General features: G+C 41.1%; 1 protein-coding gene across 1 annotated transcript; it reads left to right on the top strand.

The window, feature by feature from the left end:
• Positions 1 to 689: 689 nt before the first annotated feature.
• SMIM13 (small integral membrane protein 13) lies at positions 690 to 13,230 on the top strand. The gene is made up of 2 exons (XM_032115509.1): positions 690 to 875; positions 9,804 to 13,230. The coding sequence occupies exons 1-2, from the start codon at positions 800 to 802 to the stop codon at positions 9,995 to 9,997; spliced, it is 270 nt and encodes an 89-aa protein (XP_031971400.1). The 5' UTR covers positions 690 to 799; the 3' UTR covers positions 9,998 to 13,230.
• Positions 13,231 to 14,821: the final 1,591 nt, after the last annotated feature.

Genomic DNA, 14,821 nt, shown 5'->3' with positions numbered 1-14,821 from the left:
TCACAATCAAGATTATCTCGCAGTTCAGGGAGATATTATTTCCTCAGATTTCTTTCAAGTGGGAAGGGCCAACTTTGATGCGCCACCATCACATCAACACAGGGCAAGAGCCAAGGTCAGGTGGAATTCGAACCACGTCGGGGTGGCACAGGTGTACAGTCACTTCCTTGGCTAAGGCCTGGATATTCCTGCTGTCCCTGTACCGATCCCATTGGGGGGGGGTGCAAGGGCAGGAACGGGAAGAGGGAGAAAGAGGATTAAGACATCAGGTTACCCCATCCCTAAATCTAAGTCAAAAAGCGATGGAATCATAGAACGGTTGTGAGGGATCATCCAGTTCCAACCCTGCTGCTCCGGGCAGGGACACCTTACACCAGACCAGGCCGCTCAGAGCCCCCTCCAGCCTGGCCTTGAATCACCTCTCCGTGTGTCCTACGGGCCTTCTGCCCTGCCCAAGGCTCCAGCCGCCGCCGCCCCCGCCACCCCCGGGCTTTACCACACTAGCCGCGCCCCGGCCCGCACACAGCCCTCACGGCCCCCGCCATTACCACCGTGCCGCAGGGCACATCGGGACTTGTAGTCCTCGCTGGCGGGGATCGCCCTCCCGCTCCGGCTGGCTGGGGAGGAAGACGAACTACAACTCCCAGCACTTCCCGCGCACCACGCCGCGCCAGCGCGGTGCTGCGGGAGCCCCGCCCCGCCCGGCCGCCGGTCGATCGGCGGCGGGAGGAGGAGCAGGAGCGGGGTGCCTGTGGCCGCCGGCCCGGCCCGGGTCCTCTCGGCTCCCCCCGGCCGCGCGATGTGGCAGAGCATCGGGCTGACACTGCTGGTGATCGTGGCCACGCTGGCCTGCGTGCTGCTCTTCATGCTGTGCGGTGAGTGCCGGGGCGCGAGGGGACGGCTGCTGGCCCCTCTGCGGCGGGCGGTGCTGGTGCTCCCCGCACGCCCTCGCACCGCCGCGGCGGGCTCGCAATCCGTGGTGGTTCCTCTTGGCTCGGATTGATGAGGGAAGTGAAAGGGCACCGTGCCCCGGCGTGTGGGGGAGTGTGTGTGGTGTGCAGCGCCCTCTTCGCTTTGTTCCCGAGTCGTTTCCAGCCTTGATATGCTCCCAGAGCCTTACTTCGGTGTCTAATTCGGTGTTTCCTCTGAAACGGAGGGCTTTTTTTAGTGATGAGACTCCTGAGCAGTCACCTTGTGCTTCTTACATGCACGGGTCTGAAATGCCACTGAGTGCAAGAAGTACAGTCGGGACTGGCATCCCTCAGCGTCTGACATCTGTTTGCTAGAATTGATTGAAGGCAGCTCTTAGGTTTTTTTCTTATGCAGATCGAGAGGAGGAGGCTCAGGGGAGGCCTCATCGCCCTCTACAACCACCTGACATGAGGCTGTAGTGAGGTGCATCTACTGTGCCTGCGGTGAGAGGCCCAGGGGAAATGGCCTTAAGCTGAGAGGGGGGAGATTCAGATTAGATTTGAGAAAACGTTTTTTCACTGTTAGGGTGGTCGGGCATTGGAATATGTTGCACAGGGAAGTGGTGGAGTCACTATCTCTGGAGGTGTTCAAGAGGTGTCTGGATGTGGCACTGGGTAATGGTTTAGTGATTTAGGGGTTACAGTGGCAGTGCTGGGTGAATGGTTGGACTACATGATCTTAAAGGTCTCTTCCCCTTGATGATTCATCCAAGGCTTGCCTTTTTTTTTTTTTTTATATATGCAGAAAGAAGGGTTTTTTCAATGGGAGGCATGACTTGCAGGTCTGTTGGAGTTCTTGGAAGGAATGAGCCGTGCAGTGTGTGAATGTTGCGGCTAGAGCTTGGAGCTCCCCAAACAAACAAAATAACACCAGCAAATTCAAACTATGCCATATATGTGATGAGAGGCTTGTGAGATTTACAACCCCACCTGGCTCCTTGGTGCCAGGCGGGTTTACAAGTGGTTTCTGAAAAACTGAGGGAACAAAGTGAAGACTGATGTTTAATAGTTTAGAAACTGCTAATTGTTGTCAAAATGACAAAGCATTGAGAAAAGATTTTGCCTTATCAAGGGACTGGACAGTGAAATGGGAAGTGAAGTCCAGTATTAACATGTGTGAAGTAATGGACATAGTGTGAAATGTATACACATGTAATTTAAATGGAGAAATATACTGAAATCAAACTGAGTTGTTATTATCCCAAAGAAAGGATTAACTGAAGTAATTGCAAGGATTTCTCCAAAATATCTGTGTAATGCTTTATAGCAAGCAAATCAAACATTAGAAGCCTAAAATAGAAGAGAAAATGTCATTATGCTGCTATAGGAAGCGTCCATATGTGTGTGTCTCACACAGTGTATCTTCTTGTTAAAGTGTATTACCTCATTAAAAAAAATGAAATCCTAGTTTCTTTTTAAAAAGATAGGGTTTGCTTAGCAATTCTGTGTTGAGAGCTGAGAAATTATTTCAGCATGAAGAAACTCTAAACAGGTTAGGTCTGTCAAGCCTAGAAAATAGATGACTGGAGACTGGGTGATGGCTATACCACCGAGTAGCATGTCAAAGGTGAAGTGGGAAGCATTGTGAAATGTCATCATTGCAGAGGAGTTGGAGTACATGAAGTTAAATGGTCAAGCAACAGGCTGAAAACAAAAAGTTTTCTTTTACACAATGGGGAAATCATTTACAAGCTCATTAACAAGGAGTATTTTGGATGCTGAAACTTCTGTCCTTTAAAGTTCATGGAAGAAAGGTCAACATCTTGGTCATTATCTTGGGTGAGGAAATCTGTGAAATACTGATAACTGGAACTGCAAGGCTATACTTTCCTTGGTCGTGTGCTCTTTTCCTGCATGTCCTATGCTGTCTGTTGTTACAGACTAAACAGTGACCTAAGTCGATATTTATTCAAGTTTTTCTACCCTCATTAGGCGTTGACTGGCCACTTTTCAACTTCTAGAAGATGCAGTGCAGTACTTGCTAGGGTTTTTATATTTTTAAAGTATGCATACAAGATCTTTGCTTATTGTCTTGCTGAAAGAGTTTTGCAACATGCAGTTCAAACTCAAAAACAAGGATCATTTTCTCCAGGTCTTTCTGCTTTTGTCTGTATATGACAAATGGAATCGAAATGCTAAGCATGAACTTTGGCTGCTAACATCACCATTTGCCTAGTGCTTTCTTGCTTAAAGAGAGCAGAAGTAATTAATAACTTTATTTTTAAGTGGCTTGTAAATACTTAACAGTTTGGAGTTACATGTTGGACATTCATCTTGAATTCCATGAGTACTTTGCTTTGAATCCTTCATTGTATTTTACTTTAATCAGTGTCAGAGCTTATAAAATGATTGCTAAAAGTCACCTATATTTTAGATGTACTGAACACAGGAAGCTGACACATTCATTGGGTTTTTCGGGGAGGAATTTGAACTGTTACCCTGTTAGAAGTGACTCAATAGGATTTGATAGTGATTTATAGTATTTGTAATTATTTTTCCATCACACAGCGTTTATTAATTAATTAATATTGGTTATGCCACTTATACTTCTCTTGCCATGGAAAATATTCAAGGAAAACAATGCCAAGACCACTACTGGAAAAAAAAGCTGAGTACAAGCTACTTTGAATTTAATTGTTTATCTGTGCTGGTGATAGGCAGTTTCCCAATCCCTAGGAAGCCTGTAAAGAATAGAGACCTGTAGGTGAGAAGGTGGAGAAGAAGCTGCCCAAGTGCTGTGTGTGACAGGATATGAGTAAATGCTAGCCAGTGAGACATACAAATTAATGGACAAATCTGACATAGGAAAGGCTGGATATAATCTGGAGTAAGCTTGATCTGATGATGAGAATATTTTCCAGCCATCTGACAAGAGGTATTGAAACAGCCTAATGAGAGGAACTTACAGGGCCGAGAACGTAAAGACCTGGGACTTGGATTTTGAGTGGCTCATAAAAGGCTTCATGGTGTGATTGCGTGCTGAGAGTAATAGATTTAAATATCTAGGAGACATTCTAGGATCATGTGGATTTCTGCTGCCCATCCACATATGGTGTGATAAGTGCTATCAAAACTTAAATAATGAGAAAAACATTCACTTTACTATTTTTTCAAAGTGAAAAGATAAAATTCAGAGCACAAATTATCAGAAGTTACTTTGACTTGTTCTTCAGCAATGTGAATTAGGCATTTATGACTATAAATGTACTTTGAATAAATGACCTCATTTCTTTTAAACATGTCTGGATGCTGGCAACTGCTACTTTCAGTGTTAATCTGAATTAGTTGGGAAGCACGGGAGGCTTGCAGCTAGCATTTGTAAACTGATCACATCTGACATAGAAACCATTGAGGTACTGTAAACACAGCAAATTTTCAGTTGCTCTTTTAAAACTGGGACTAAGATAACTTCCTTCCACTTCTTTTATTCCCACCTTTGTCTGATTTTCTTTTTCTGGTGGTCTTACTGCTGCTTTTGTGTATCCCACGTACCTCTGAGATGGGAGGAACTTGTGCATAGTCAAAGATATAGGATAAAATAAAATACCAGCCAAGGTGAGCTCTAGTACTGATTACCTCTGTGTATTTGTTTTATTTTCCCAGAGTGGTAATGCATGGAGCCAAGTAAAATTGCCAAAGTGCTTTCACTGGAACAGATGGAAATGTTCATCTCATTTGGCAAAAGAGGCTAATGAAATGCGGTTTGAGAGGTACAACCTTAAAATAAAAATCATGTAACTCTAAGTGCTGAAATGAATGTGTGGTTCACTTCACAAGTCTGAATTCAGTTGCAGATGGGAAAACATTTCAGCCTGCAATTCTGCCTGAATAACTTTTCTTTAATGCTTTGTTTAAACAGTTTTGTAGCTATCTTCAATGAACGATTCTTGTAAGTACCTCAACAGATGAGTAAAGTCATGCTTGATTAGACAACTTATAAAGAGAAAATATCCTTTAATTTGAAGTTGAGTTTTGAAACTGTTATAAATGGGAGATGAGAAAAGAGCAAGTTTCCTTTTGCTCAGTCAGCAAGTGGTAGTGATGCATTAAATCGGAGCTGGTTTAAGGAGCTGTGCAGAGCCAAGCACCATGTCACCTAATGTCCTCTGTTATTCCAGTGTCAGAGCAGTGCTTCCTTCAGTCTGGTCCTCTCCATAGCAAAGCTGTCCCCTAGGGCAGTATACTTGTGCTGCACTGTTTCAGAGATGTGGTTGAAGTGTGTTGTGTTGTTGTTGTGTGTGGTGTTGCAGAAGTTGTTTGACACAGAGCTTGGAGTAGAACCCTGTTCTCCCAAATCTCAGATTAGCATCTGAAGCTCCATGCTCATTTTTTTGCAGCTGTAGCTACTTAGGATTTTCTGTGATGGACACTTAAGCATTTGAATATAGGCAACGTTCACCATGGTGATACCCCAGTTCTAAATTAGTTTCCATGTTCTGGCGTGATAGCATCCTATTTTCAAATCAGTAGGGACACAAAAGTAAAACGATCTTGCGAGACTGCACAGGAATTCCACAGCAGGTTCAGAACTGGAAGTCAGATCTTCTCTGTGTTGTGCAGTTACTGCATCACCATCCTTCCTTTCTTGGTTTCATTTGTATTTCACATAAGAAAAATCAAGCTGCTTTTCCCCAGCACTCCATATTAACCCTGGGGTTTTTCTTCTGTTTGCTTTTCCTGATTCAAACGGAAGAGGAAAATGTGCTCCAATAAAGAAAACTGTTAGCTGTTGCATACAAGCCAGTGAAAGGTGAATGAAATAGATGGGCCTGAGACTTGTTATCCCTCACTTTTGGAGTGGGAGTAACATTGTAGTTGGATCGCTGTTTCTTTCCCCTTTACAAAGAACGAAGAGCTGGTGTGGGAAGTAGCGGAAAAAGTAGTTTTAATGAAATCTACTCAAATCATAAAATCTGTTTAACATCTGAATTGCATGGATGTTACATAGATCTGCTGTGAGTTAGTCAAAGGCTTTGACTCGCAGTCCCATCTTCATAAACACGTTGCATTGTGATTTATAAGAGGGGGGTTGACATACTGATGGCACAGTACCAAATCTGGCTTAAATGTCTTTGCATGGCATCTGGCTGTGTAATTTTTAAGTGAGATGGTGGCTCCTAGCTTTTAGTGAGTACTAAACTCTGCAAGGCTGGGAGCTGCTGTTTTGCCTCTCTGCAAAACACTGGTACATTAGATTTTGTAACATTGGTTTCAAGTATCTGCTACATCAAGAGCTGGATCCCCTGCTTTGCACTGCGCTAATGTATGTTTGGTCTGGCTTACTGCTTTGAGGGGCAACTTCTTTCACCAGTTAGTGTAGAAATATTATGTATTATAGTCTGCATGTCATCACTGCTTGTTTGCTGAAGGCGTGTTATGGGTGTGCTGTTTGGCTTCCACAGGCTCAATCAAGCTAAGGATGATTTTAAAAGGTAAATCAAATAGCTGAAGAAAGTAAAGCAAGTAGTGAAAGACTGATTCTAATCAAATGTTTTGTGTGTGGTGAAGCTAAACCAGTAGGACTTCTTTGAGAGCAGCTTACCTGAACAAAGTGGAAGTGTTAGAGATGCAAACCAATGGTGTCAGTTACCTGTCCAGGAAGAGCTCTACAGCAAAAACCTGCGAAACTAAACTGAGCTACATACAGACAAGAATGCATAGAAATGCCCATTTTCCTTGGATTTTTGTGTGTATTTTAAATTAGTTTACAATTATTTTCTTTTTCTAAAAACACTGCTATGTAACATACAGTTCTTCAGTATGGCACAGTGCCAGGTGTTACCATTTTGCAGTGTTCTTAAAAGAATGTGAAATTAATAGAAAATGCGTTGTCTTCTGATTCGGAGGTAACTCAGTAGTGTGAATCTGCCTCCAGGCTTTGTGTCTGTGTGTGTGGTTTTATTTAATGATGTATTTAGTTGATATTGTTGCTGGAGAGATTTTTTTCTTACCTGGAATGACTTGTTCTTTTGTAGTCTGGTTACTTCCAAGGAAATTCTTATTTATTTAGTAACAGTGAGGTGACAGGGAGGCTCAGCTGAAGAGGCGATCTTAACCTGATTCGGACAGGTGTGTTTGTTTTAGGGATTTTTGTTGGGGGTTTTTTTTTTTTTTCCAACCTTCCATCCAAGCTGGCAAGGTAACTAGAGCAAGTGAAAGAAAGAAATCTTTCTACTTTGATTATTTTATACCTAATAAAGGTCTCTGGTACAGACTAGGAGACCTTGTGCAGTTCTTGAAATTCTCGTTTTCAAGCCTGGTCGCCCTCCAACTATTATCTTTGGCTAAGCCTGTTGTAATTTTCTTTTCAACCCGCTGCACCGTGGTTTGTTTCACCTGCCTGTTACCACTGGTCTGTTTGTTTGGCTGCTAGAACCAGTCTCGTTGGCTGATTATTTACACTGTCTTGTTTGTAGTCTGGAGCTAGAGCTCCGGAGTCTGTTTATGGTACTCGGGGTTTTGGGTACTTAGACCATTCTGCTCTGCTCTCTAACTCAGACCAAACACTGAAAAGAAATTAGTGTTGTTTTTCTTGAGAGTGTGACTGAACTTTGTATGGTCTTTAGTATTTCCCCAACACACACCCTGTAGTTATTCTGGGTGTTAAGTAGCCTGTTTGCAGTGATAGAGGAAGCATGTGGTTCACTTTATTTAGCTTAAGTTAAAATACCTACCTTAATGGAATATTTATTTACACCAAATATACTCAAGTCATGCTTCTGTAAAGTCCCCTAAAACACTTCTGGGAATGCCCTGAATATTTTTGGCTCATCCTCCTCCCTTCCTTCCTCCCTCCCTCCTCTGGAAGTAATGCCCCTCGATAATTCACTTTGCAGGTGAGGATTTTAAACAGCCAAATAAAATGCAACCCCAAGAAAAAATTTGTGCCTGAGAGTTCCCCCACCATGTGTTTAAATGAATTTAATAAAATGTATTTCTCATGTACTTCTAACTCAAGTGTCTCAAACTTTGTCAACAAATTGGGGAGTTGAAGACATTTTTAAACACCTTGTAATATTTTGCACTTTCTTGCAAGTGTCTTGTATTTACTTGAAATATTTCATGCATCTTTTTCCTTGTGAACTAGAAATGAGCATAGCTCTTGGAAATCTAATTATTTCTAATGATGTTTATAACTACAAGAAAAATGAATTGGTTAAAGGTCTCCAGAATGCACAAAGCATTGAAGGTCTCAGAGACTTGAAATACCTTTCAGTAGAAGCAACTTTCAGAGAGCTGCTACCTCAATTTTTACTTTTAGTTCTGAAAGAAAAGAGAAGCCAAACCCAGCCATCTACCATCCATTTTTTTTTTCCTAGGTGCAAGGGAATGTAATACGTTTGCGGGACATCAGATTCAGTTTAGTCACAAGTCATTTAAGGGTTTAGGCGTTCATGGGAAAGGAAATACTTGTGTAAACTCAAGGAATTAATTTAGATCATAAAAGGTTGTCATATAAAAGCTTTCCTTCAACTTTCCTCAGGAGCAGAGAAGTTACTGAAATTAAAAAACTGCAGGGTATGAAAAGTATTCCAGGAAGGAGGAGAAGGGTAGGCTCTTGTTTTTGTCATAAGCAATAGATTGCCCATATTGACTCATATTACAAGAGGAAGAAATACAGAGTTGCTGTGGTTATATAAGTGTTACCTGTTTATTAGTTATTTATTAGTCTTTCTCTCCCCTTTCTAATATGTCCGTTATCCCTTCTCAGAAGTCTGCTTCTGCTGGCAGCTGTGTAATTGGGAGGACAGTTTTCCCTAGCTCTGTAAAATAGGGCTCCTAATATCTGAATAGGTCAGCAGTATAGGCTTGAATAGCTGGCAAAACCTTCTGAACAGAGAATGGGACTATTAATATGTAGCTCTGTGCAGGCCAGATGGGTATTGGTGTTTGCAAATGATGGTTGTATAGCATTTGTTTTCAAAAAGCTGTTTAAATTTTGCTCCACTTAACTGTATTTCACAGAGAAGTTGTATTCCTGTTTGGTGGGTTCTTTCAAAATAAAAAGCAGATATAAATATATCTAAACCTAAGCCAGAATTTTCAAAGTTTTTTTGGCTACCTGTTACAGAAACACTTAGGCAAGAGAGAGGAGGAGGAGGAGGAGGTGGCTCTTAAGTATTTTTTAAGAGACTTTCTAAAAATGTGGTCATTGCATCTCTCTACTTGCATAATTTTGGAACCTAGAGTATTTTAGCAGTAGATCCGAACATAATTTACCACAGAATGTGAATTTTAATTTAGTGGGATTTGGGCATAGTGAGGGATCTCCTTGAATTTGGGGGATGTGGTCTTTTAGTGAACATAAGGAAGACCTTGTCCATTTCAGAATAGGATTTATTATAAAATATGGTATTAATTTGAAGATCTGAGCAAGTGTGCTTCATAGTAATTATGTAATGCAACTTTTAAAATGTGATTTCTAGAATGGAGTGTTTGCTGAGTGAGGGTGAAAATTCTAGTGCAATCTTTTCACAGTGCCTGTGTAATGAGTCCTGAGTCCTTATTTGAGATATAACCATAGGACTTCTTTCCTCCTGACAACTAAGACCTTCATCTGTGTGATGGTGATCACCCAACTACTTGCTGTGGCAGTTCAATTTGGAAAGTGTAGGGTTTTTCCTGGAGCTTCAATGTTGCTTCTGGATGAGGATGGACTTCATGAAGTTGAATTGGTATTTATAGGACTGTAAAATGTGTTGTGGAGGGCTGTTGGGGTTGGCAAATAGAGGATGGGAGCTGATTTTTCCCTTTTGTGATGTACTTTGCCCAAGAGCTGACGATCGATTTCTATGAAGTAACTAAGCAGTACCTCTTTTCTCTCTCCTGCAGGATGGTATGTGGTCTGGCAATTGTTTTTGTCTAAATTCAAATTCCTGAGAGAATTGATAGGTGATACGGGGTCCCAGCAGGGAGACAACGAGCCTTCAGAAACTGAAGCTGAACAGGAAACTCCACCCTCACCTCAGAGAGGGAGACAGAAATCGGCTCGGCAGCGAAGGGCACCTACAGAAGACACGACTTAAAATACTCCAGTGAATGTCTGAGTAACTGAATGGTTAATACCTCTGCACTGTGTCCTCAGTGGTGTGATCGTACTGACAAACTGACCTAAGAGGTAACATTGATCCCTGTGGACCTTTACTTCTGAGCTACCAATGGATGATGCTGCTGCAGTAGAGGTTCAGGGAGGGCTTCAGCAGCAAGTCATAGAATACTGGAAGAATGGAGAGGTGGAGAGAAATCTCCATTACAAAAATGCTGAGTTCCTGTATCTCCTATCTCAGCATGCAGCTGAAGAACAGGTCCTGGACCATAGGCTTAGCCTTTGCATTAGTCTGAACATAGTACACACTTCAGACTTAAAATAGATTATAAATTATTTTTTCTTTACAGCACTGTAACTACATATAGTGAAATTGAGTTTTATTTCCTTAGGTGTATATGAATATATATATTTTTTCAACCTTGAGAAAGCATGTGAACTCAAAAATCAGTTGAAAGAATATCCTGCTTTAGAATATATTCTAAAGTGAGATTTTAGTTAAGTTCTTGTATATCTAAAAAGTATAAAGGAAATATGAAAAATCATATTAGATGCACGTGATTTGGAGGTTTTTATTATCTCCTCTTTTGTTAAAAAAGAAGGAGGTGTAAAGAAAGCAATCAGGTGGCAAGACCTGTTTTCTTGGTTTTTGTATATAAGAAGGGTTACAGGTTAAACAGTCCTGCTAGGCTTCTGAATGTTTTTCCTGAACCTTTTACTCCAAGTCCAACCTGTGTTGGAGATGGGAAGGTGCCTGGGTTATGCACTGCTCACTGTTTGGTATTCTGAAGTGTCATTTTTGGTATTTGGATACTAAGCACTTCTCTAGCTCTCCTTGTACACCTTTGCATCAGGTATTTGGTATCTGACATAACTTTTTTCCTGGAAGCAGTTAAGGCTCTCTTACCAGTTTGTCAGCCATCACTGGGACGCTCCGACGGTGTTCCAGCAGGGAATTTGGTACCTCACGTTTGATGGAGGACTTACGGATTTTTACCAGTAATCAGCAGTTGCTCTGGTTTTCTCTGAGAATGAGTTATACAGCTATTTTGACATTGCACTTCAGAATGAAGAGCTCCACTTCTGTTTATCTAGCAGCTCTGAAGATTGATGCATGAGATTTTGGAAAGAGGAGAAACAAGCATGTACCACCTCTGATGTGTGTATGAGAAAGAACTACCAGCAGGTCTCATCTTGAACAGCTTCAGTTTTCTCTCAAAGTTTGGATATGTGGTAGTGTTTGGATCATTGTTCTGTGTATAAAAACTTAATCAGGACTATAAAATTGGTCTTGTATTTTCAGTTGTTAAGAAGTTCAAACCTATGGCTTCCAAATTGTGGTTTGGTTCAATTATATGGCAAAAAGCAGCAGCATTTAGGTTTTTCATCAAGTACGCCTACATCTGGGAAAAGAGCACTCATTTAGTGCCTTTATGTTTTAATTTGTCAGCTGTGAATAGTGTTCAAAATCCAGTGAGGGGCATTCACTTGTTAAAATCGTTTGAATGTTTCAGTATTAAAATATATAAGATAAGATCAGCCCTGACTTTCCTTTGGAGTCTAAAAGACTTTGTTTTATTTGCTAGCATAGATGTATTAAGCATAAGGTTACATTTTGAAGCATGATCAGGCAGTGCTATGCACATACTGTGTAAACACATACTGAAATACTGATAGTCTCCTCCTCTGTCCTGTGTGCTGGCAAGGGAATGTCTAATGATGGTTGATTGGGTTTTTTTGTTGGTTTTTTTTTTAATTAGTAAGATTCCCATTTATTCAAACAGAGCAAAAGCAATCAGATTCTGTTCCCTGCTGCTTTCAGTTTGCCTCACACAACTTAATGTCACAGTTTTCTTGTGTAGTTCTGTCTTGTCACATGGTGAGACTTCCAGTCTAGCAGTGCTAATCAAGTACTGGTACATTTTTCTTAAGAAATTAGCATCTTTGTCTTAAGCTTTGCTGATATAGATTTACAAATAAAGATACTTATTCTGTACTGACACAGGGTATTGACACTCCATTGCACTTCACTTTACCTAGACTTTAGTGCACAGAAGACAGCAAAAGGCTGATGCCTATGCTGTCCCTGGTTAAGGAACAGTAATATAGTCCCTGCTTCTAGGAGCTGTGAAGAAGTGTGAAGTTATGACAATATACATAGCTAGTTCAGGGTAGCTCTGAAGGTTGCTGAAGACTCTGGAGCAAGATAATGAAGGAGAAATCTGTGTGGGTTTGAATGCAGACACTGATAAAATATGCAATAAGATGGACGTGGAACGTCTGGGTATCTCATCTGCTCTAGCCAAATGACTTCCTTCTCCCTTCCTTGCTGTCGGTAGGTGTACATTTCACTCCCCAAAGTTATTTTCAGTCTCTTTCTTCTTTAAAACAGTAGCCGATGCTAATTTTTTAATGTTGTGACATAGCTGCCAATAATGCTGTCTGCCTAGTGTATAGCTTTAATGATCTTATTAGTAGCAGGCCAAAGGTATATTATATAATGTGGTTTGGAAGAATTTTGGAATGCTAATGTCTTCTGTCGATGTATAATTTTTCTTGAAGGAAACTGTAGTGAAATCTTTGTACAGGGCACTTCATGCAAACGTGTAAGAGCGAAGCTGTGTGTGTGGGATGCGTACTTGTGATAAGACCTGGGTTGTGATTGCTGGCAGTCCAATATACTCATGTCTTCAGGTGTTCTTACCAATGTTCTTCTGAAACTTTAGTGGTGGGTAAGCACTTAACTTTGAATTGACCCATCCAAGTCTGAAACCTTATGAAGGCAACAGGTTACACAGTTGGTCTTGTTTTGTTTAGCGGGATCTGTTTTTAAAACTATTGCCTTATTGTTGCAGCCGTTATCTTGAATGTATTTTGGGTTCTTATTTTAAATATAGTCATATCATCTTTGTTGCAGGGGCTGTGTAACTTTGAATAAGCAGTAATTTCCTGTGTTGTATATGACAGTGCTGCAATTTGTGATCAACTTGCTGCTTAATATCAGGTTTTACACTGAACTAGACCTGTGTATGTCCTTCTGTTTCGTTTGGAAATGACCAGCATAAAGAATCTGTTCAGTGTAGTCATTTGCTTCATCAGTGTTACGAAACTGTACCTAAAGCTTCTGTGGTTGTCTGTTTTCATCATTAACTGTTCTTTTAACTGACTGCACAGATGAAAAATAAAGTAACGAGACTTGATATGAATACTTGACCTGAGTGATTTTCTGGCTGTTTTTTTGAATGGGATTTTGTCTGTAGAATTAGACTGCTTGTTTGAGCAGTGAAACACTACAAAAGACTTGTAAAAAATCACATTCTAGTTGGTGTAGTACCTGCAGATGACTTCATTGTAAAGGGCAGGTTAGTGTATATCTTCTAGAGCAGTTGTTAGTAAAGGTCTTTTTTCTGCCTTATACCTTGAAAGTTGTAATTTCATTTTAGCAACTAAAAAACCCAAAACAAACAACAAACCCCAAAAAATCAAACCACCTCCCCACTCTGCTTTTCTTGATGCTTCTAAGATTGGTCGTGGACTAGTTTTTTAAAATAAGTGTCTTGGTGAAGTAGGAAGTTCTTACTTTGGAAATGAAGATGTACAGGAGAAGGAAGTGAGAACGTGCTTCATCTCATACTGCTGCTGTTAAGTAAAATGCATACGTTGTATCCTGGGTTATTTTATTTAATAATCAGACATTAAAAGAAGATTTTGAAGAAAAATCTGAAACACTTTGAGAGAACAAACTGTTTTGCTGTTGTCCTACTCTTCTCACTTGTAAAAACAGGATACTAATGGAGTGCAGCAAAATGTCCTGGTATTACGTGATTTGAGCACGTGGGTCTTTTCACCTCAGAAAGTTGGATTTGTATGTGGTGGTGTGTGTTGGGGGCTAATATAAGTGAGAACAATCAGTGATGGGCAACTGGTGTCAGGTGCTTGTGAAACACGTGCTTGCTTTGGTGCTGATCCCAAGGAACCACTTTGTGGTCTGTTCTGGTGGGATGAATAAAGGTGCCGTTGTGCAAGTTTGCCGCAAGTTCTACCAAGAGCTGTTTTAACTGGTACCATGCCAGTTTTTTTTTATCTTTGTAATCTTTGTAAAAGATTGTGTTACATCTTGCTTGGGTCATACAAACATCTTTTATCTGTGATCACGCTGGAAGTTGGCAGTGTGAATATGCTGGGATTTATGTTAAACGTTTAAGACATGAGTATTGCTGTGTTCTTCATGTCAACCAGCAGCTCTTATGTTTTGATCATAAAACATAAGAAAGGGAGACTTTTTGGCACTGGTTCATAGAGCCTGGGCAAAGGCTGTCATCTGACCTAGGACTGTGTTGACGTGTAGCAGTGTTGGACGCTTCTTCAGGCAAAGGAATGTCAAGGTGGACCTGTGAGTGGACAACACAGCATTATGGAGTCAACAGAAGAACCAACCAGTGCTGATGTCTGAGGGTGTCGTCACCTTTGGAGGAGGCAGGGCTGTGTAAATGTAGGGGAGAAGTCTCTTAGAGGCAGGAGATCTCTTATCAGCAGAAATCAAACCAAGACTAATGCCCTTATTTTCACAAAGGGGGACACTACGATCAAGTACATCTTGGGCTTTATATTCCATATGTTTCTATTCATGGGGCTTTTCAGTTTCCACAGTGGAAAATGAATAGCACAAATGTTCCTTTAACTTTGGTAGCTGAGAGACTCTAATATGTAGGGAAGGATGGGATGGGGCCGTAATGTGGCCACTCTGGGGTCATTGTCCAAGTATTGCACACATACTATTTGTGGTGTACCTGCCTCTGCTGGC

This window comes from Corvus moneduloides, chromosome 1, assembly GCF_009650955.1.
Source record: "Corvus moneduloides isolate bCorMon1 chromosome 1, bCorMon1.pri, whole genome shotgun sequence".
Taxonomy (NCBI): Eukaryota; Metazoa; Chordata; class Aves; order Passeriformes; family Corvidae; genus Corvus; species Corvus moneduloides.
This window is presented reverse-complemented; position numbering and strand designations above follow the sequence as displayed.